The sequence below is a fragment of the Hemiscyllium ocellatum genome, chromosome 16 (genome assembly GCF_020745735.1).
Source record: "Hemiscyllium ocellatum isolate sHemOce1 chromosome 16, sHemOce1.pat.X.cur, whole genome shotgun sequence".
Taxonomy (NCBI): domain Eukaryota; kingdom Metazoa; phylum Chordata; class Chondrichthyes; order Orectolobiformes; family Hemiscylliidae; genus Hemiscyllium; species Hemiscyllium ocellatum.
Genome location: NC_083416.1, coordinates 56,540,827 through 56,564,655, shown reverse-complemented (window position 1 = coordinate 56,564,655; position 23,829 = coordinate 56,540,827). Strand labels below are relative to the sequence as shown.

General features: G+C 41.2%; 1 protein-coding gene across 7 annotated transcripts in view; it reads left to right on the top strand.

Moving 5' to 3' along the window:
• LOC132823438 (rap guanine nucleotide exchange factor 6-like) overlaps positions 1 to 23,829 on the top strand; it is a 397,644-nt gene that overhangs the window by 315,202 nt on the left and 58,613 nt on the right. For all 7 annotated transcript variants that reach the window (XM_060837290.1, XM_060837289.1, XM_060837288.1 and 4 more), the window contains 2 exons: positions 282 to 439; positions 23,330 to 23,570. In XM_060837290.1, the coding sequence (XP_060693273.1) occupies positions 282 to 439; positions 23,330 to 23,570 (399 nt within the window). The remainder of the gene's footprint in view (positions 1 to 281; positions 440 to 23,329; positions 23,571 to 23,829) is intronic.

The following is a 23,829-nucleotide window of genomic DNA, read 5'->3' as shown; positions in this document are numbered from 1 at the left end:
AGTTCAAAGTAACTCACTTGGTTATTTTCTCCCAACGTCTTGGGTATAGCAGAGGCTGTGGCTATCAAGTATTCTTTATTGCAAACTATGAATGCAAAACATAATGGATTGTTGAATCCTGAGACAAATTTTATAGATTTTTTTCATAGTTTGAAATTAGGATAGTGAACCCTGGTGCCTTACCCCAATTGAGTATGCAAACATTGTTAATGCTTGAGTACAACTTCAAGTTATTTACCTTAATTGCTGAATTGCTTTTTTTTTACTTTAATTGTCCATAGTGATGCTGGTGTGAGCCAGTCGCAGGATGACAGCATCGTTGGAACAAGGCAGTTTAGGCACAGTGTTGCTGTAATGCCTTTCACTGGAACGCTTTCCTCGAGTAGTCCTGACCTGTTGCAACCTGCTACTAGTTTGCTTGATTTCACGAATCCTACAGGTAAAAACAAAGCCTGGAAATATTTCTTTAGCTACAGATGAAATTCAAAATAATATTTTAGATTTGCATGTCCTTCAGAGCTCAGTATGATGAAAAATAGTAATTGATTTTGAGACTTCCTTCAACAATTTTCATATGGAAAGAAGGAAAATAAAAGGTCAGAACAGACCACAGCACTTCAGTAAAAATTAAGTGCATGTGCTATTGCTATGTGGTCATGGAAAACAAAGTATTAAACATCCAAGGGTTTTTGGAGGGCTAACTCTACATGTGATAATGTGCTATATTTATAGAATACTTTTTAGAATTCCAATGGAGAAACCTTTCTTTAAACAAAAATGTAAACCTTACTGAAATGATCCCAAAGTAGGATTTTCTGAGAAAAATTAAAATTTTTGTAACTTTTATTTCAACACAAATTAAAGTCGACACAAATCAAGGATGAATTGACAGGCAGATGATACTTGGAATAAAATGTTAAATTTCACTTTAAAAATAGGATGCAACAAAGAACTATCTTACGTAGCCAGAAACATCACTCGCACCCCACAACTTGTACAACTTCATAGCTCCATAGTTCCATATTATGCTGTTCTTATTTTCAGTGGTTGTTCAGAAGTCCTGTATGACAATACTTTTTATCCTCAGGAGTACACCAATACAACTCCTATCAACAAGGCACTCTTCTGTGAATCCTGTCTTCCTCACAACATGGTAGCCTTGATGGAGTAGTTCTCTAGAATTCCCTTTCAACAAATCACCAGTTGGTTTAACAGCTTCCAGTTAAATGCACAGCTGTTTAATGGCTCCAAGATATTTACACAGTTTCCAAGAATTTGGAGTTTTTATTTTAATCCAGCTTACCTCAAAGATCCTCTTTTTCCTTTCATGCAAATAGAAAAAAAAGACCTCTTCCTGAGGGAGATTTACTATTACTTCTCACAAGAAAGCTGTGTAATCCTCTGTCTGACTCTCTCTCCTTTCTCTGTGTCTAAATCTGTCTGCTGTTCATATTCTACCTTCAGTTCTTTCTTGCAACTTTTAAGGGTCTGATCACATGACCTGTGTCACTACCTCCTTCCTATTTGTACTGCTTCCAGGCCAAGGTTGCTAGATTTCATACACCAGTGCTACTTATTACCAAGAAGATTATCATGCTTTTACGACTCATGCAAAGCCTTAATGTTCGTCTCAAACATTCTTAAAAGCAGTTAGAAATTCTGCTGGCATGTTAAAGAAAGTATTAATGTATCTTATTGTGTTGCTTCTAGGTCAAGATTATATCATTTTTTATTACTATCAAACTTGAAGGTGTTCCCATTAAATGTTTAAAAAACTGACCCAAAGCTTACAAAAAGAATATTTCACATGGTCTCTGGTTAATAGGTAGTGAAGAAGACATTTAGCACGCTTGCCTTCATTGGTCAGAACATTGAGTAAAGGAGTTAGGATATCATTATGCAGTTGTACAGTATGCTGGTGAGGGCACTTTTAGTGAGGGCACTACATGCAAGTCTAGTTGTCCTTCTATGGGAAGGATGTCATTAAACCTGAGTGGGTGCAGAAAAGATTTACAAGGACTGGACTTAAAACAAGAGGCTGGCTTGAATGGGGTATCAGAAGTTGATGGACAACCTTTTGGAAGTTTATAAAATCATGAGAATGGATGTGGTGAATGGCCAAAGACTTTTTCCTGGCATGGGAGAGTCCAGAACTAGAGGGCATAGATTTAAGAGGACTGAGGAAAGATTTAAAAAGGACCTGAGGGGTAACTTTTCCATGCAGAGGATGGTGCATGTATGGAATGAGTTGCCAGAGGAAGTGGTGGAGGTAGGTAAAATTACAACATTTGTAAGGCATTTGGAGGGATATATGAATAGGAAGGGTTTAGAGGGATATGGCGCAAATGCTGGCAAATGGGACTAGGTCAGGTTGGGATGTCTGGTTGACACATTTGAGTTGGACCAAAGGGTTTTATTCTATGCTGTATGACTCTGACATTCAGAAATGAATTTTTGCTTAAATCCATGCATTTGGAGAATTGGAAATCTTGAATATGTTTCTTCACTTCTTAAAAAATACTGAACTTAAGGCATTATTGATATTCTTTTAAAGAGATGATCTGTGAAGTTATACAGATGGACACTGGAAATATTAGTTTTATGCGCTTTTTACTTTTCGACATAGAATTAATTTTTGAATGCTAAGGGCTATTTTGGAAAGGGAACATTCACAACTTGTAATAATATTTTCAATAAGATTATTTTAAAAAATTCAATTTTTTTTAAAATTGCAATTTGTTCCAGATCTCTGAGAACCATGCTTGCCAGTAACTTCCAACAGGGGGGATAATCTCATTAAAATGTATAAAATCCTGATGGGACGAGACAGGTTAGATCCAGGAAAAATGTTCCTGATGCTGGGGATGTCCAGAACTAGCGGTCACACTATAAGAATAAGGAGTAAGCCGTTCAGGACTCAGATGAGGGAGAATTTCTTCGCCCAGAGTTGTGAACCCGTGGAAGTGTCTAGCACAGAAAGCTGTTTAGGCCAGTTCATTAGATATTTTCAAGAGGGAGCTGGATATGGCCCTTGTGGCTAAAAGGATCAAGGGGTATGGAGGGAAAGCAGGAGTGGGATACAGAAATTGTATGATCAGCCATGACCACATTAGTGCAAGCTCAAAAAGGGCCAAATGGCCTACTCCTGCACCTACTTTATATGAATTCCGATACCCAACATCAGTGCTGCCAATATGCTAATCACTGTGCAAGGAGCCTTAGAGCAGTTGCAGCATATGTTAGTTCCAAGAGATATATAGACCTAAATGTTGGTATAGCAAAAACAGATTCTCTGGTTATTATCATTCTCTGGTCTTAGCTGATTGTGCTAAGTAACTTTGCACAAATTGGTTGCTCTGTTTCCTATATGACAGTCGTGTTTACACTTGTAAGTACTCATTGGCTGTAAGTTGAATTGAAATGTCCAATGCTGGTGATAAACCAGCATGCAAATAGGAGTCTTTACATTTGTGAAACTTAAAATACTGATTAAAGAAATCTGATACTTCAACTTTGGTAAATATAACAAAACATTCTGTTCTCTTATTCATCCCCCAAAAGATCAGCCGTTACATGTAACATTCGGTTTGCCTTGTTCTTTTTTATGGATGTCAGTTTATAAAAACAGAAGTTCCCAATAGAGCAAGGGAATTTAAACAATAGTTCTAATAGAATTGTTTTTATTTTTGAGATTTTGAAATGAATTTCTCAACAAAAGCTAAATAACTCATCTTGTTGATTATTTAAGATCCATGAATTTTAAGCTTAAAATGTATGATTATATATTTCTTAGGGTGTTATGGTTTCACATGATTGAAATTCTTACAGTTGGGTTACTGTAAATATTTTGAATATATTTTCAATAATTGATATTGAGTATATGTCATTTCCTTTTGTCTGTTCTGTTCCTAAACATTCGGCATCACAGTTGCAGGTTTTTATAGTGAGTATTCATCTGTTCTTTGGTGTCTGTGTTCTTGTGTTGCATGCTTGTTTCCTTGTACTGTAAGCTCACTTTATGTAGCTCCTTCATAAACCTAATTACAGGTAACAAATGTTTACTTTGTGTTATTGCTTTTATTTGGCTTGTGGAGACTGTTTAAAGATCCCTATGGGCTGACTTTTTTTCAGTCTCTGAATGACATGAGCAACAGAAAGTCAGTTGGGAAAAATATGACAAGATCATAAAAATCAGATACATGGCATTGAGAAAATAAAATCCAATTTTGCACCTCAGGTTTGAGCAGCAAGATGAAAATGTCACTTAATGGAGAGAGGTATTTTTATGTGCACTTGATCCTCATTGTTACCTACTCTCATGTAACATGTGACAATTTACCCAACATGAAAGTCAAAATGGGTACCTGGCAGCTCCATCTTACCACTTGTTCCTGATCTCTTTCAACCAGCAGTTCCCAACTCACCAGGGCACACTGCATGGGCACTGACCACCTGCACCCTCCAACCTCCATGTCTCAAGAGGTTAGTATTAGTCATGTACCAACATCACCAGATCATCATGACAGATCTTCAACTCTCATATTATTGAAATGGGTACCTGTAATCTCTCCTTTGGAGCACATTGACATCTTGCATTGAAATGCTACTGCTTTTTGCAGGGATAGGAGCTGCTCCAACTTGTGGATTGGAGCAGGAGTGCATCTTGGCTATTAGCTTGCACTGTTAGGGCATGCTGACTTCATGCCCACCTGGTTCCTCAGATTATCCTTGCCTTGCCTTTTAACCATTATCATGTCATTCAGAACTTAGATGATCACTATACTTTTGTCTTGCCGCTTAACACTGACACAAGGCAGCTTATCATGTTTGCAAGCATTGAACAGTTAAGAGTGCATACATGTTGCTTTACAGTATTGTGCTACATCTGTGTCATACCTGCAGCATGTGTGAGCTGTTTAAAAGGAAAACACTGACTGTGCTTCAAATAATTGATTATGTTTGAAAGTCTAAGTGGGGGAAGGAATCCTCAGTCATTTTAGGGAGAATTTGCACAATAAGATGAGGACATCATCTGCTATTAGTCCAATAGCTTGAACACAAATCAGTCAGATGCTTTGGGTGGTCAGTGTCAAGGGTTCTTTAACACTGCATCCAGAGAGTGTGCCACAATCACCTGCAAGTCCACTGCAATCAAACAGGGAATTAGTGCTAAATTAGTCAGGAGCTCCATAAAAATCAATCACGGGCCTGGTTACTCATCAGTCAAGGCTGTCTTCTGGGGGGGATGGGTGGACCACAGTCAGTCCTGACTAGTGACTCTATGTTATTGCTATGCTGGCCATGGGGAAAGAACATTACTGTCTTAGAGAGGATTCAAACATGGTGTGATGTATGCGTAGTTTGATTGTTGTCGCTGCACTTACTTCGACAGTCGGTCAGACAGATGGTGATACCAAGTGGCAATACATTTAGAAATCTGACTTTCTATTTGTAATGAAGTGTCTTCTGTGCCACCCACATGTGCTCAGAAAATTTTTTTTCTCATTCGCCATCTCTGATGTGTACTGTGAAGTGCTGTTAGTGGCTGGTAGTGATTAACCTGGTGCATAGCTGGGCCTTAAGTATGGCACCAGCAGTGAAAATCCCAGCAAATCCTATAGCGGCGAGTACGCTGCTGCTGACAAGTGCTAGGTCAAGTCAGAGCATGCCCTGAGGCGTGGTGCATATATAATGAAGTAAAGGGCAGAGCATTACGTGAGAGAACTTGCTAGAACTCTCAAGCTCTTCATGAAACTGGATGCAATTTCCCATTAGCTCAACATCCATTTGATGACATGACACTTCATACAATCTATGTGCAACACCTTGAACAGGAATTTATCTGTCTTGCTTACTATATTTCACTTCCCCACCATGTATCAGGTTGCTGACCTCAGTCAGTTAACTGTATCAAGAGTTGAAGTAATTGCTTTTGTGGCTGGTAATTTCCCAAAAGGGAAAATGAAAATCAAATTGAGGATTGTTCTCAATCTGTTCCATGCGTTCCTTGGGAGCCAGCTAAAATATAGAGTCTTGAAGCAAGTTATCAACCTTGCATCCCTGCCATTGGAAGTATGTGGTATAGCAATGCAAGGTACTCCAAAAAGAAGATAGAGGAATTTTATAAATTTAATTCAAAATGGTCCACTTTTGTTTCCCTTGAGATTTGTTTTCAATAACACATCCTCGTTGCAGCTGTTATTCAAATCTCACATATTTGTGCTGTAACAACTGATATTTTCATCATAAGTAGGCTTCACGCTTTCCCGTTTTTTTTTATTTCAAGATTTAACTTTACAAATAACATTTTAACCCATGTGAAAACTTGAGACATTTTCGCCCTAAATTGCAAATTTTCACTTTATTTGCCTCAAGGTGTTAAATATGGGAATAGAATACTTTCTCTAATGTCACACTGTGTTAATACATTCTGATCCAGCACATCCTAATTGGAATATAGGTTAAGGAGAGGATAAGACCCTTTTATACTGGTCTAGTGTTGCTGGCTGAGCTCTTGATAACATTTAAAATCTATTCCTTATATTCACAGAGACTAGCAGCCAAAAAGACCCCCAGGGTGAAATTGGTCTGAGTCCATCTCTCTAAATGTGAATCAGCTGCCTCTTACAGGAAAGCTGATTTTCTTTTCCAGAGTCTCTTGTGTGGATGTATACCTGAATTCTGTTGCCAATGACATATCAACTTTTAAAAAAAGACCCAGAACAAACTTAGAGAATTATTGTCCAGCTAGCTGAGCATCTGTGATAGTGAACATTGTGGTCTCTGTAACTGAGGTTGAAATCATGTGTAACCCATTGCAAAACTCTGATGCATGTCAAAAATCACATCAAGTTCTGTTCATCCTTCACCCCTGTCCCACAGTTTGGTACTTTAAAAAAATATGTCTAATCCTATTTTGACTTCCTTCCACAGTTTTACCTTTCCCTACCTTTGTAACCTTTAGCCCTATAACAACATATTCTCTAAGTTGTGAGGCCATGCAGCATATGGGAAGCTCCATATGTACCACTTGGCATTCAGGCACATAGTTTGTGCTTGCAAAAGTTGTTACTATGTGCAGACCTCTGAGGTCCACACAGTGGCAGGAAAAATTAAGAACATAGAACAGTACAGCACAATACAGGCCCTTTGGCCCTCAACGTTGTGCCAACCTTTTATTCTTACTCTAAGAACAAATTAACCTCCATATCCTTCATTTTACTATCATCCATATACCTATCCAAGAGTCACTTAAATCTCTCAAATGTACCTGACTCTACTACCACTGCTGGCAGTGCATTCCACGCACTCACCACACTCTTTCATCTCCCCTCAACCTTCCTCCAATCACCTTAAAATTATGCCCCCTTGTGGTAGCTATTTCTGCCCTGGGGAAAAAGTCTTTGGCTGTCCACTCTATCTATGCCTCTCATTATCTTGTACACCTCTATCAAGTCATCTCTCATCCTTCTTTGCTGCAGTAAGAAAAGTCCTAGCTCCCTCAGCCTTTCTTCATAAGATATGCTCTCCAATCCAGGCAGCATCCTGGTAAATCTTCTCTGCACCCTCTCTAAAGCTGCCACATACTTCCCATAATAAGGTGACCAGAACTGAACACAATATTCCAAGTGTGATCTAATCAGGGGTTTCTCGAGCAGCATAAGCTTGCAGCACTTAAACTCAACCCCCCTGCTAATGAAAGCCAACACACTGTATGCCTACTTAACAAGCTTATCAACTTGGGTGGCAACTTTGAGGGATCTATGGACATGGACCACAAGATCCCTCTATTCCTCCACACTGCCAAGAATCCTGCCTTTAACACTATGTTCTACATTCAAATCAACCTTCCAAAATAACTTTCACACTTTTCGGTTTGAACTCCATCTGCCACTTCTCAGTCCAGTTCTGTATCCCATCAATGTCCTGTTGCAACCTACAACAGCCCTCCACACTATCCACAACTCCTCCAATATTTGTGTCAGCAAACTTACTAATCTACCCTTCTACTTCCTTGTCCAAATCATTTATAAAAAACATAAAGACCAGAAGTCCCAAAATCCCTGTGGAACACGACTGGTTAGCAAGCTTCAGGCTGAATATTTTGCATCTACTACCACCCTCTGTCTTCAGTGGGCCAGCCAATTCTGTATCCCGACAGCCAAATTTCCCTGTATCCCATGCTTCCTCACTTTCTGAATGAGCCTACGAAGGGAACCTTTATCAATTGCCATGCTAAAATCCATACACATGACATCCACTGCTTTACCTTCATCAACGTGTTTTGTCACATCCTCAAAGAATTCAGTAAGGCTTGTAAGGTATGACGTGCCCTTCACAAAGCCATGCTGACTGTCACTAATCAAACTATGCTTTTCCAAATAATCATAAATCCTGTTTCTCAGAATCTTCTCAAATAATTTGCCCATCACCAAGGTAAGACTGACTGGTCTGTAATTCCCAGGGTTGTCCCGATTCCTTTCTTTGAACAAGGGAATAACATTTGCCACCCTTCAATCATCGGGTACTACTCCAGTGTACAGTGAGGACACAAAGATTATTGCCAAAGGTGCAGCAATCTTCCCTCGCTACCTTTAGTAACCTTGGGTACATATCCCATCAAGCCCAGGGGACTTATCATGTTTTTCAAAGTTTCCAGCACAACAACATCATAACATCAACCCATTCAAGCATATCAGTCTGTTTCACGCTGTCCTCAGAAATGACAAGGTCCCTCTCACTAGTAATGTTGAAGCAAAGTATTAATTAAGAACCTCCCCTACATCCTCAGACTCCAGGCACAAGTTCCCTTCACTATCCCTGTTCGATCCTACCTTTACTCTGGCCATCCTAGTGTTCCTCAAATAAGTGCAGAACGTCTTCGGTTTTTCTTAATCCCACCCACCAAGGCTTTTTCCTTCCTGGCTACTTTGTAACCCTCATGAACCTTGTCTGATCCTTGCTTCTGATCCTTGCTTCTTCAATCTTAGGTAAGCTTTCTTCTTCCTCTTGACAAGTTGATCCTCATCTCTTGTCATCCAAGGTGCTTTCATCCTACCATCCCTTCCTTGCCTTAATGGACAAACCCATCCAGGACTTGCAGCATGTGCTCCCGAAACAACCTCCACATATCTGTTGTGCATTTCCCTGAGAATATCTATTCCCAATTTGTGGTCCACAATTCCTGCCTTAATAGCACTGTAATTCCCCCTCTCCCAATTAAATACTTTCCCATTCTGTCTGTTCCTATCCTTCTCCAAAACTATAGTAAAGGAGTTGTTATTATCACTGAAATGCTCTCCCACTGAGAGATCTGACACCTGACCTGGTTTGTTGCTTAGCACCAAATCCAATATAGCCTCTCCTGTGGTTGGCTTATCTACATATTAAGTCAGGAATTCTTGCTGGACACACCTGACAAAATCTGCTCCAACCAAACTATTTGCACTAAGGAGGTTCCAATCAATATTAGGGAAGTTGAAGTCACCCATGAAAGCATCCCTGTTACTTCTGCACCTTTCCAACATCTGCCTGCTAATCTGCTCCTCCCTGTCTCTGTTGCTATTGGGAGGGGGGGGGGGGGGAAAGGTCTATAGAAAACTCCCAATAAATTGACTGCTCCTTTCCTGTTTCTGACCTCCACCCATCCTAACTCAGTGGTCAGAACCTTCCTTGACAACCTCTCTTTCTGCAGCTGTGATATTATCCCTGATTAGCAATGCCAATCCCCCACCTCTTTTACCTCCCTCCCTATTCCTTTTGAAACATTTAAATCCCGGAACATGCAACAATCATTCCTGTCTCTGTGATATTCAAGTCTCTGTAATGGCCACCACAACGTACCAAGTACCGATCCATGCTCTAAGTTCATCATCTTATTCCTGACCTATATTCCTGTGTTAAAATAGACATACTTCCACCCATCACAAACTGTAACTTTGCCCTATCAACTGTCTTTCCTTCCCTGCAGACTCTGCACACTATATCTGCCTGTTCACCAGCTACCCCATCCTCTGATGCATAGCTCTACTTCCTATCCCCATGCCAAACTAGTTTAAACCTTCCCGAAGAGTTTTAGTAAATCTCCTGCCCAGGATATTGGTGCCCCTCCAGTTCAGGTGCAACCCATCTTCCTTGTACAGGTCCCACTTTCCCCAGAAGGTATTGTCAACGGGAATAGTACCAGAGGACTGGAGGATAGCGAATGTGGTCCCATTGTTCAAGAAAGGGAGTAGGGATAGCCCTAGTAACTATAGGCCAGTGAGTCTGACTTCAGTGGTGGGCAAAGTCTTAGAGAGAATGGTAAGGGATAAGATTTATGAACATCTGGGTAGGAATAACGTGATCAGGGATAGCCAGCATGGTTTTGTGAAGGGCAGGTCGTGCCTCACAAACCTTTATTGAGTTCTTTGAGAAGGTGACTAAGGAAGTGGATGAGGGTAAAGCAGTAGATGTTGTGTATATGGATTTTAGTAAGGCGTTCGATAAGGTTCCCCATGGTAGGCTAATGCTAAAACTACGGAGGTATGGCATTGAGGATACATTAGAGGTTTGGATTAGGAATTGGCTGGCTGGAAGGAGACAGAGGGTAGTAGTTGATGGATTATGTTCATCTTGGAGCGCAGTTACTAGCGGTGTACCACAAGGATCTGTTTTGGGACCATTGCTTTTTGTTATCTTTATAAATGATCTAGAGGAAGGACTTGAAAGCTGGGTAAGCAAGTTTGCGGATGACACAAAAGTCGGTGGAGTTGTGGATAGTGAGGAAGGAAGTGGTAGGTTACAGCGGGATATAGATAAGTTGCAGAGCTGGGCGGAAATGTGGCAAATGGAATTCAATGTAGCTAAGTGCGAAGTCGTTCACTTTGGTAGGAATAACAAGATGATGGATTACTGGGCTAATGGTAGGCTACTTGGTAGTGTGGATGAGCAGAGGGATCTTGGTGTCCATGTACACAGATCTCTGAAAGTTGCCACCCAGGTAAATAGTGCTGTGAGGAAGGCATATGGTGTACTGGGCTTTATTGGCAGAGGAATTGAGTTCCGGAGTCCTGAGGTCATGTTGCAGTTGTATAAGACTCTGGTGAGGCCTCATCTGGAGTATTGTGTGCAGTTTTGGTCGCCATACTATAGGAAGGATGTGGAAGCTTTAGAACGAGTGCAGAGGAGGTTTACCAGGATGTTGCCTGGAATGGTAGGAAAATCTTATGAGGAAAGGCTGAGGCACTTGGGGCTGTTCTCATTGGAGAAGAGAAGGTTTAGGGGAGATCTGATAGAAGTGTATAAGATGATTAGGGGTTTAGATAGGGTAGATACTAAGAACCTTTTACCGCTAATGGAGTCAGGTGTTACTAGGGGACATAGCTTTAAATTAAGGGGTGGTAGGTATAGGACAGATGTTAGGGGTAGATTCTTCACACAGCGGGTTGTGAGTTCATGGAATGCCCTGCCCGTATCAGTGGTGAACTCTCCTTCTTTATGGTCATTTAAGCGGGCATTGGATAGGCATTTGGAAGTTATTGGGCTAGTATAGGTTAGGTAGGATTCGGTCGGCGCAACATCGAGGGCCGAAGGGCCTGTACTGCGCTGTATCCTTCTATGTTCTATGTTCTATAAGGTATCCTAATGATCCACATATCTGAAGCCGTCTCCCTCCTACACCAGCTCTGCAGCCACACATTCAGCTGCACTCACTCTGTGTTCATAGCCTGTATCCCCTTACACCCTGCCACATGAATGCAAAGACTTGTGGGTTGATCAGTCTGTTGAGTTACGTAATGACTCATTGCAGAAACCCTTGACCCTGAGGAGGTATCATCTTTGAATTGAGCCACAGCAGACTTTGTAAACCAGGACTTCAAAATGTGCCACTCCAAAAGCTTTGTCAGATTTTAAGGAATGTCTTATAGGAGAGCGTCGTGCTGGTAGCAATCCTGAGATTACTACACTGCTTGTCCTGCCTTTTAACTTTCAACCTAACTCCCTATATTCACTTTTCAGGTCCTCCTCTCTTTTCGTAGCTATGTCATTGGTACTGATGCGTACCACAACTTCTGGCTGCTTACCCTTCCCCTTAAGAATCCTTGATATGAGACATCCCTGACTCTGGCACCGGGGATGCAACATACCATCTGGGAGACTTGTTCACGACCACAGGATCTCTGGTCTGTTCCCCTCTCACCTTTTAAATTAAAGGGAGCAGTGCCCATTACACTCTGGGATATCAACCTTTCCCTCTTTTTCAGGCCTCTTGCATGTTTCTTTTTCCAGTTCTGAAGAAGGGTCACCGGACATGAAACATTAACCCTGATTTCTCTTCACAGATGCTGCCAAATCTGCTAACATTTTCCAACAATTTCTATTTTTGTTTGATTTTGAGAATTGGCAGTTCTCTTATTGTTTTCCAAAATTTTCTTTGCTGCATTTTTCATGATCATCTCTTCAGCTGCACAAACTACACTCTCCTCTCAGACATTCCTTAAAATCTGACAAAGCTTTTGTAGTGGCACATTTTGAAGTCCTAGCTTACACAGTCTGCTGTGGCTCAGTTCAAGGATGATGCCTCCTCAGGGTCACTGGTTTCTGCAGTGCATCATCATGAAACTCAACAGACTGATGCTAAACCCCAAGTCTTTGCGTTCATGGGGCAGGGTGTTTTTCTGTCTCTCTCTCTATCTCTCTCTCTGTCTGTCTCTCTTTCTGTGTTGTGCTCTGTCTCTGTGTCTCACTCTCTTTGTCCCTGTCTTGTCCCCCTCCCTTCTCGCCCCCCCTTCCTGTCTCGTCCCCTCCCTGTCTCGCCCCCCCTTCCCTGTCCCGCTTTCTGTCTCTATGTGTCTGTCTCTGTCTGTCTCTATCTCGCTTTCTGTCTCAATAGGCAAACACTCTGTCTTTGTTAATCTGTCTCTCACTCTGTCTCTCTCTGACTCTGTCTGTCTCAATAGGCAATAGAATATAGGTGCAGGAGCAGGCCATTCTGCCCCTCGAGCCTGCACCACCATTCAATATGATCATGGGTGATCATCCTTTATCAGTATCCTGTTCCTGCCTTATCTCCATAACCCTTGATTCCACAATCCTTGAGAGCTCTATCCAACTCTTTCTTAAATGAATCCAGAGACTGAGCCTCCACTGCCCTCTGGGGCAGAGCATTCCACACAGCCACCACTCTCTGGGTGAAGAGGTTTCTCCTCATCTCTGTCCTAAATGGTCTACCCCGTATTTTTAAGCTGTGTCCTCTGGTTGGGAACTCGCCCATCAGCGGAATCATGTTTCCTGCCTCCAAAGTGTCCAATCCTTTAATAATCTTATATGTCTCAATCAGATCCCCTCTCAGTCTTCTAAACTCAAGGGTATACAAGCCCAGTCGCTCCAGTCTTTCAGTGTAAGGTAATCCCACCATTCCAGGAATTGACCTCGTGAACCTATGCTGCACTCTCTCAATAGCCAGAATGTCTTTCCTCAAATTTGGAGACCAGAACTGCACACAGGTGTGATCTCACCAGGACCCTGTACAGCTGCAGAAGAACCTCTTTGTTTCTATAATCAATCCCTCTTGTTATGAAGGCCAGCATGCTATTAGCCTTCTTCACTACCTGGATTAGTGATGCTGGAAGAGCGCAGCAGTTCAGGCAGCATCCGAGGAGCAGTAAAATCAACATTTCAGGCAAAAGCCCTTTATCAGGAATAAAGGCAGAGAGCCGGAAGCGTGGAGAGATAAGCTAGAGGAGGGTGGGGTAGGGAGAAAGTAGCATAGAATACAATAGGTGAGTGGGGGAAGGGATGAAGGTGATAGGTCGGGGTGGGGGGGGGAGAAGAGGGTGGAGTGGATAGGTGGAAAAGAAGGTAGGCAGGTAGGACAAGTCATGGGGACAGTGCTGAGCTGGAAGTTTGGAACTAGGGTGAGGTGGGGGAAGGGGAATTGAGGAAACTGTTGAAGTCCACATTGATGCCCTGGGATTGAAGTGTTCTGAGAGGACGTCTGAGGACGGAGGTGCGGGATGTGGACGAGATGCATTGGAGGGCATCTTTAACCACGTGGGACGCCTCCTAGCAGAGTGCTTTAGGGAACATCTCCGGGACACCCGCACCAATCAACCACACCGCCTTATGGCCCAACATTTCACCTCCCCCTCCCACTATGCGGAGGACATGGAGGTCCTGGGCCTCCACCGCCACTCACTCACCACTAGGCACCTGGAGGAAGAACACCTCATCTTCTGCCTCGGAGCACTTCAACTCCAGGGCATCAATGTGGACTTCAACAGTTTCCTCATTTCCCCTTCCCCCACCTCACCCCAGTTCCAAACTTCCAGCTCAGCACTGTCCCCATGACTTGTCCTACCTGCCTATCTACATTTCCATCTATCCACTCCACCCTCTTCTCCCCCCCCACCCCCGACCTATCACCTTCATCCCCTCCCCCACTCACCTATTGTACTCTATGCTACTTTCTCCCCACCCCCACCCTCCTCTAGCTTATCTCTCCACGCTTCAGGCTCTCTGCCTTTATTCCTGATGAAGGGCTTTTGCCCGAAACATCGATTTTACTGCTCCTCGGATGCTGCCTGAACTGCTGTGCTCTTCCAGCACCACTAATCCAGAATCTGGTTTCCGGCATCTGCAGTCATTGTTTTTACCTTCTTCACTACCTGCTGTACCTGCATGCTTACCTTCGTTGACTGGTGTACAAGAACACCCAGATCTCTCTGTACTGCCCCTTTACCTAAATTGATTCCATTTAGGAAGTAATCTGCCTTCCTGTTCTTGCCACCAAAGTGGATAACCATACATTTATCCACATTAAACTGCATCTGCCATGCATCTGACCACTCACTTAACTTGTCCAGATCACCCTGTAACCTTCTAGCATCCTCATCACATTTCACCCTGCCACCCAGCTTAGTATCATCAGCAAATTTGCTAATGTTATTGCTAATACCATCTTCAATATCATTAACATATATTGTAAAAAGCTGCGGTCCCAGTACTGATCCCTGCGGTACCGCACTGGTCACTGCCTGCTATTCCAAAATGGAACCGTTTATCACTACTCTTTGTTTCCTATCAGCCAACTAACTTTCAATCCAAGTTAGTACTTTGCCCCCAATACCATGCGCCCTAATTTTGCTCACTAACCTCCTATGTGGGACTTTATCAAAAGCTTTCTGAAAGTCCAAGTACACTACATCTACTGGATCTCCCTCGTCCATCTTCAGAGTTACATCCTCAAAAAATTCCAGAAGATTAGTCAAGCATGATTTGCCCTTCATAAATCCTGTTACTACTATCCAGATGTGTCATAATTTCATCCTTTATAATAGACTCCAGCATCTTTCCCACCATTGAGGTCAGACTAACTGGTCTATAATTTCCTACTTTCTCTCTCCCACCTTTCTTAAAAAGTGGTACAACATTAGCCACCCTCCAGTCCGCAAGAACTGATCCTGAATCTATTGAACTCTGGAAAATAATCACCAACACATCCACGATTCCTCGAGCCACCTCCTTCACTATCCTGGGATGTAGACCATCAGGCCCCGGGGACTTATCAACCTTCAGACCTAACAGTCTCTCCAACACCAATTCCTGGCAATTCTCTCTTGTGCTTTCTCGCATTCTCTCTGATTCTCTCTCTCTCTCTCTCTCTCATTCGCTCACACTTGCACCCTGTCTCATATTCTCAGTCTGGAAATCTGCTCCACCATCTTGAATTAAGTGTTACAGGATGTTGTCCTTGTGGATGAAAGAGGCTCATTTTCCCCAAAACCTGCTCTAATTTCTACCTCCATTCACCACCTCAGCCCTGCCAACAGTTTCTGTCCCAATTCTGCTCACTCATCCAGCAGGCAGGCATCCATTGCATTGCAGCAGCCTAACCCAGAGACTTAATGTCACTCCCTGCACCAAGGCTACCACTTAGGTGCCTTACAGCCTTCAGGACACAATAGCAAATATAACAATTTCAGATCGTGAACACGCTGTTCCTTGTCTATTGTGTACCTCCAACACTAGGACCTGTTACAAAATGGATTGCTTTCACTTCAGCCAACCCATTTTCAGCTATTCATAGTTTCCATTTTCATCTATGTAGCTTCTCAGAACTGGCTTGCTATCAACAATCCCTTTGTCTGTCTATCCTCCTCCTCTCTCGTTCTTGCTCTCTCACTGTCACTCTCTCTCACGTTCTCCCTTCCCTCCTTCACTGGCCTCCTTCCCCTTCCATCTGCTCACTCATTCCCATCCCCATGCCACATTTTCCTGGCTGATTCAAGTTCTTAAACAGGGTCAGAGGGCTTAAAACATTAGCTTTGTTTCCTCCCCATAGATACTACCAGACCTGTTGAGCTTCTCCAGCAATTTCTATACTTGTTTCAGATTTCCAGCATTTGCACTTATTTGTTTTATTTACAATATTCAATCCTAGATTATTTTGCCAAAAAAAGTATAAAATATGCACATGATTGAAACTGTTATTGTTCTCTGTGAGGATTAAGGATGACAGTATTAAAAATATGAAATAAGAAATTCTAACTTGAAAATTAGTCACTTGTATCCTTGAAGTATTTTCTTGGGGATCGAGTAGCGCATCATAGAGTATCAAAATCATATTTTAGTCTTGAATATAACAGTATTGCAATGCAAGACAACAATTCTGCATTCTGAATTGCATACAGCTGGTATCAGTAATCAGTACATCACAATTACATCAGTCGTCAGCCAGCTATCTTCAGCATTCAGGCAGGACTATACTGCTTCTCCATCAAAATAATTGGCATTCTGGTACTTTGTAGTATTTTCATCCCTGTCAAAGACAAGAAATAAATTATTGGAAGATTGGAATTTACTGTTGCCTTGAGGTTACAAGTCAATCAACCTTAAATTTTCTAAAGCTTGCTCTGTGCTGTGAAGACCATAGGCCACTTAGAGATTATGATTTTACTAGAGTTCAGTTTAATATAGCTTATTGTGGGTATCATGATAAATTATGCTTATGGAACAATAAAGTAGTTGATTCATTGTGATATACATTATTAATGTTTCTTTCCTGCCTCTCAAAGACTCGTTTAGATTTGGAAATCCCCTGTTACACCCCACCTACCCCAACTCCAGCATAAATGTGAATATCAACAAACCGTTCAACCATGTAGAATAGTACAGCTGAATCCAAATCTTTCCTCAACCAGTATCCTCTCAATTTACACATTTTTTTAGCTGCCTGTTTCATTTCCTTTTATTCATCTCCAGTCTTAAATATCACAATGTTCATTGCACCCTGAACTAGTGCCTGCCTGAGATCAGCTGGACGAGAATCAAACCATAGATTAACTGTTGTGTGAACATATGGATTATGTGAAATAGGAGCAAAAGTAGACCACCTAACTCCTTACATCTGCTCCCATATTCAATAAAATCTTGACTGATCACTTTATGTTTTGTATTCTACATTCCCCTTTAACCCAATAACTTTTGACTCTGTTGACTAACGAAAATCTAAACTGCTATGCCTTAAAAATGTTTAGTGATTCCACTTCCCACTGTCTTCTGAGGCAGAATTCCAAAGTTGCAGAACTCTCCGGGGAAAAAAAAAGTTCTCCTCACCTCTGTGCTAAATTGGTCACTCCTAATTTTAAAACAATGCCCCCTTCTCCTGGACTTCTCCAGAAGAAGAAACATCTTTTGCATATACATCTTGTCAAAAATGTGCAGGATCTTACCTACTTCAATTGTGTCACCCTTCAGGCATCTAAACTCCATTGAAAACAGCCTGTCCAACTTATTCTTCTTTTAAAAAAAACACATGCAATCCCGTTATTAGTCTAATAAGCCACCTCTGAACCACTTTCAATGCACTTACATCCATCCTTAAATAAGGAGATCAAACTGCACACAGCATTTGATATCATGTCTCATCACTACCCCTGTATGATGGAAATTACTCTCCATTCTTGTAATAAAGAATAACATACCATTAACTTTTTGGTTACATGTTGTATCTATATACTAATTTCTTGTGATTTATACACTAGAACACCTAAATCCTCTGCACCTTGAAATTCCACAGTCGTTTTCCATTTAATATTCTGCTTTTCATTCTTTCTGCCAAATTGAACAAGCATTGTTTTTTTCCCAAATTATACCCCCATCAATAAGAATTTTGCCCACTCACTCAACCTGTAATCTGCCTCCAATCTCCTTATGTATAGTGTAAAGACTATATCTTTTTGTTATTCTTCTGTACCTTCTCTCACTGACTGAAATGGGAAAAGCCTGCTTTGACAAACTAAGGACTGAGAAGGGATCTCTACGCGTTTTAAAGGTCAGGAGTCATGAGACACCGGGTTATAGTTCAACAGGTTTATTTGAAATCACAAGCTGCCGGCATGCTGCTGCTTCGTGACTTCACCTGACAAAGGAGCAGTGCTTTGAAAGCTTGTGATTTCAAATAAGCCCCTGTTGGACTATAACCTGAGGTCATGGGACTTCTGAGCTTGTCCATTCCAGTCCAACACCTGTGCCTCCACATCATGGCATGTTTTGAAAAAAGCTATTAGTACTTATTGTGAGTGCTGTTTACATTGTTACATCAAACATTGTTCAACCATTAGGAGGTGTGTGTAAGATGTAATGATGATGTGTGAAAGATAGAGTCTTTGGACCTCTGAAAGGGGAGGTGGTGCCCTTTTCTCTATGTTACAATCTGGCGAAAGTCAGTTTATTTTCTCTTACTGCAGGCTGTTGCTGTAGGTTGTTACTTTTAACCAAGAAGTCAGAGGGCTTATAAGTTACAAACCGAAGGATTAGGGAAGAGGCAGTTCACCAAAATGCAAGTCATGAGAAGCCAAAAAAAATCTCTCAGAATCATACAGTCCATAGGGGCCCTTCAACCAATCAAATCTGCACTGACAGAAAAACAATCCTGGGTTTACATTAGTCCCACTTTGAATAGCTTGAACGTAATGACATTTCAATTGCCTGCTTCAATGACCCTCGCAGTCCTGTGGAAGAAAAAATGTTTTCTCAAATGTCCTCTAAACTACCTGCTTTACCTCTAAAATAATGCTCACTCATTATTGATCCTTGAACTAAGGGGAACAGCTGCTTTCATCCATCATATCCATACACCTCTTTATCTTTTACAGCTCAATTGAGTCCCCTCTCTGCATTCTGTACTCCAGAGAAAACAACCTGAGCCTATCTAGCCTTTCTTCATAGCTAATCTACTTCAACCTAGATAACATCCTGGTGAATCCCTCTACACACCTTCTGGTGTGATCACATCCTTCCTATAGTGCAGTAAGTCCATGCAGTATTCCAGTTGTAGCCTAACTGTGGAATTCCAACATTACCTCCTGCTCTTACAAACTATGCCACAACTGATAAAGGCAAGTATCCTGTATGCTGTCTGAACTACCCAATTAACCTGTCCTGTACCCCAGGACCAGCACCTGTATACCTCTGAATTTCTTTGTTAGCTGCCATTCATTTTGTACTCACTTTTTTTTGGGGACTTTTCCTGAAGTACATCACCTCACACTTATCAAAATTAGGTTTCATCTGCCACTAATCTGCACAAACTGTCTATATTCTCCAGTAACCTAAGACCACCTTCCTCACTGTCAACCACCTGGCCAACCTTGGTGTCATTTGCAAACTTGCTTATCATCCACACCCACATTCTCTCGTTAATTGTTTACATATCATATGATGAGCAATGACAGGCCGAGTACTGATTCCTGTTGTATATCACTGAACACTGGTCTCCAGTTGCACAAACTGTCTTCTGCTATTTCTCTCTGTCTCCTATTTCTGAGCCAATGTTTGATCCAACTGCCATGTTACAGTGATTCCCATGTTCCTTTACCATCTTCATCAGTCTCTTTTAAATGTTATTACAGCAGGAATTATTGAACTGCCTTCTCAGTTTTCTCCCTCTACCCATAATACCATTTTGTTTTGTCTGTCTACATGCGTGTAGGGGGACTTTAAGCCCATAAGAAATAAGAAAAGGCTGTTCAGGTCCTTGAGTCTGCTCTGCCTTTCAATAGGATCACAGCTAATCTGACACTCTTCACATCTACCCACCTGCCCTTTCCCCATATCTGTTGATTTCTCCTACTGATCAAGAATCTATCTATCTCAGCCTTAAACATACTCCATTTAAATAATACTATTCTTTTGCTCCCCCTTCCGGAATGAACAACTTCACATTTATTCCCATTCTGCTCTGCTTATCAACTTCTTGCCCACTTACTGAACCTATCAGTATCTCTCTGTAAACTGTTTGTATCCCTCTTGCAATTTGCCTTTCCACCTGTGTTTGTGTCAGCTGCTAGGTGGCTCAGCAGTTAACACTGCTGCCTCACAGTCCGGGGACCCAGGTTCAAATTCCAGCCTCTGGCAACGGTTGAGCTGGAGTGTGCACATTCTCCCTGTGTCTGCATGGGTTTACTCCGAATGCTTGGTTTCCTCTCACAATCCAAAGATGCGCAGGTTAGGTGAATTGGGAAAGCTGAATTGCTCATAGTATTCAGGGATGTGTCAGTTAGGTGTATTAGTCAGGGGTAAATGTAGAGTAATAGGGTAGGGAAATGAGTCTGGGAGGGTTACCCTTTGGAGAGTCGGTGTGGACTTGTTGGGCCAAATGGCCTGTTTCCACATTGTCGGGATTCTATGATTCACTTGCTTCCTCCAAGATATTAATAGATTGTTGCGGTCCCAGCACTGGTCATTGTGGAACCCCACTGGTTGTAGGTCTCCAACTTGAAAAAGAACCACTTATCCCTACTTGTTGTTTATTGCCTATTATCTAGTTTTCCTATCCAACATTTAAAAGGCATCTGGATTGGTATATGAATAGGAAGGGTTTGGATGGACATGGACCGAGTACTGGCAGGTAGGACTTGATTGGGTTGGGATATCTGGTTGGTATGGACAAGTTGGACTGAAGGGTCTGTTTCTGTGTTGTACATCTCTATGACTCTGTCAATATACTGCCTCCAACACTGTGGGCTCTTATCTTGTGGCTTAACCTTTTATGAGGGACTTTGTCGACTTTGATTGTGGCTTCCTTGAAAAACACTCAAATTAATCAGACACTATTTCCCTTTGATAAAAGCATGCTGACTCTATTTGATTAGTTTATGATTAGTTTATGATTTTCCAAATATACTGCTTTTACTTCTTTACCATTGATTCCAACATTATCCCAACAGTAGGTTAATTGGTCTATAGTTACCTGCTTATCGTCTCCTTCCCTTTTTGAATAACATTGTCACATTTGCAGTTTTTCAATCCTCTAGTATCATAGAATCCCTACATTGTGGAAACAGGCCATTTGGTCCAACAAGTCCACACCAACCTTCTGAAGAGTAACTCAGACAGACCCATTCCCCTACTCCTGCCCTCAACACTCACCCTTGACTAATGCGCCTAACCCACACATCCCTGAACACTATGGGCAATTTAGCATGGCCAATTCACCTAACCTGCACATCTTTGGGAGGAAACCAGTTCACCCATTACCTGTTCCCATCCAAGACAGCTTGTTCCGTGGTTGGCTTCATAACATATTGTTCTTGAAAATTATTTCTCATTCACTCTTTGAATTTGGCATCATAGATGTCTTTTCCAATTTGCCTAATCCAATCAATTTAAAGATTAAAGTCACCCATAATTGTTGCTGTATTAATTTTACAAGCTATGATTTGTTGATTTATGCTCCTTTTCCTACAGTTTGTCTACTATTTGGGAGTCCATATATCACTAACAATATTAGCTTTTCTTTGCTGTTTTTAACCTCTTTGCTGTTGTTTGAGGGGACTAATCGAGTTATATGTTTAAGGATTCTTAAATGTTTACCTGTAGTTAAAATCTATTATTTGTAATAAATAGTAATTCTTTTGAAGTACAGAACCTGGTCCCTGCTTTATGTCAACCGGATGTAAAGAAATAGGTAAATTAGGCAACTTTGCATACTTATATAAAATCTTTCTATTTCATGACTCTGGGACTAATGGGATTTGACTCCCTGCACTACCCCAGTGAAGTTTGACAGTAGCTTAGATTGGTGCCATTTATCATGTAAGTCGTTATCATTTACCCATGTAAGTCATTGGATAGATTTCTCTTGTATTAAACCATCTTATACAGTTCAGAGTGGACAAGTATCAGCACCATCATAGATCATTTGATACATATATTACAGCGAGCAGATAGGGAAAAACATCAGCATTCTGAACAAAGTTCTGATTTGTGCTTTCTTCTAATTTTGCCGTTTTTACACTGTTGCACTCCTGTATGTAGCAAGTAAAGCTAGTGAATGATTTTATGGATGGTGATAGCTGTGTACTATCTCATTCAAATTAACTTGTTTCATGTATTCACGTGATTGATGGACACCAACAGGTAACTGATTATGAAGCCAAACTCTTTCCTCATCCATTGTGGTTCTAGCAGAGTTTGCTAGTTGTCATTGCCACTAGAAATTCTGGACAGTTTTTCTTCCCTAGCTTCCTTCCAGCTGTTCCCACCCATCCACCCCAACCCTGATTGCCAGCTAAAATGAGATAACTTGCCATATACTACAGATTAGTTTGATTCACTGGACCTTCTACAAAATCATCATTGGCTGTTCTTTGTATTGATAATTCTTGAAATTTATATTTTAAATGTCAAAAACAGTATAAAATTGTTAAATGAAAGCAAAATATTGCAGACGCTAGAAATCTGAAATAAAGAAAAGAGAAAATGTGAGGGAAACTCAGCCGGCATAGCATTCTTTGTGGAGAGTGAAACATTTAACACTTCAAGTTCAATTTTTCTTTAGAACATTGGAGTTCTGAAGCAGTCATATCAGACTCAAAACATCGACTATTGCTGTCTCCAGAGGTGCTGCCAGACATGCTGAGTTTCTCCAGCATTTTCTCTTTTTATTATGTAAAACTGTTATGCGGCTTGTGATAGCTCTCTAATACATGATTTCTCTTATTTTGACTCTGGAGACATTTTGAAACAGACTTGATTGTTCCCGGAGTGAGTTCCAACTGCTGACCCACCAACAAATTAATCCATGTTACTTCTGTCACCTGTATTCCAAAAAGTAGTGTTGTTAACTGTTCTGTTTAAGTAACTATGCAGAACAACAGAGTGAATGTTTTGCTGGAAAAAACTGGATCTCCCCCATTGTTTTGTCATTCAATAAGTGAGATCTCAGATGTATTTGTGTGTTTAGGGAGGATGTATTCAGTATAAGGCAAATGTTTGACTTAAGATATGGGCAAGGCAATGCAGATTGTGGATATATATTTATAATTGACTTTTTCATAAACAGACATACCAGATCAAGTTATTCGAGTCTTTAAAGCAGACCAACAAAGTTGTTACATCATCATCAGCAAAGATACAACTGCAAAAGAAGTTGTTGCCCACTCTGTTCATGAATTTGGACTGACTGCGCCACCTGAAACTTATTCACTCTGTGAGGTTTCTATAAGCCCTGAAGGTGTCATCAAGCAAAGGAGATTGCCTGATCAATTATCCAAACTTGCTGACCGAATCCAACTGAACGGCAGGTAAGAAAACCATAGACTGTTACATGCAGAGAGTTTTTTAATCTAATTATTTCTGTAACATGTTGCAAGATTGGTACATCTTGTCCAAGACTGATAATTTTCCAAGTGTTTTGATCTCTACTGTGGAATGTACTAGAATCCTAGCATTATTTTGTATTTTTGCAAGTTTTATTGTATGATGTTTAGAACTTAGATTATAATTTTCCAAGTGTTTTGATCACTTCTGGGATGTTATAGTCCACTTTACTATGCTTCAAGC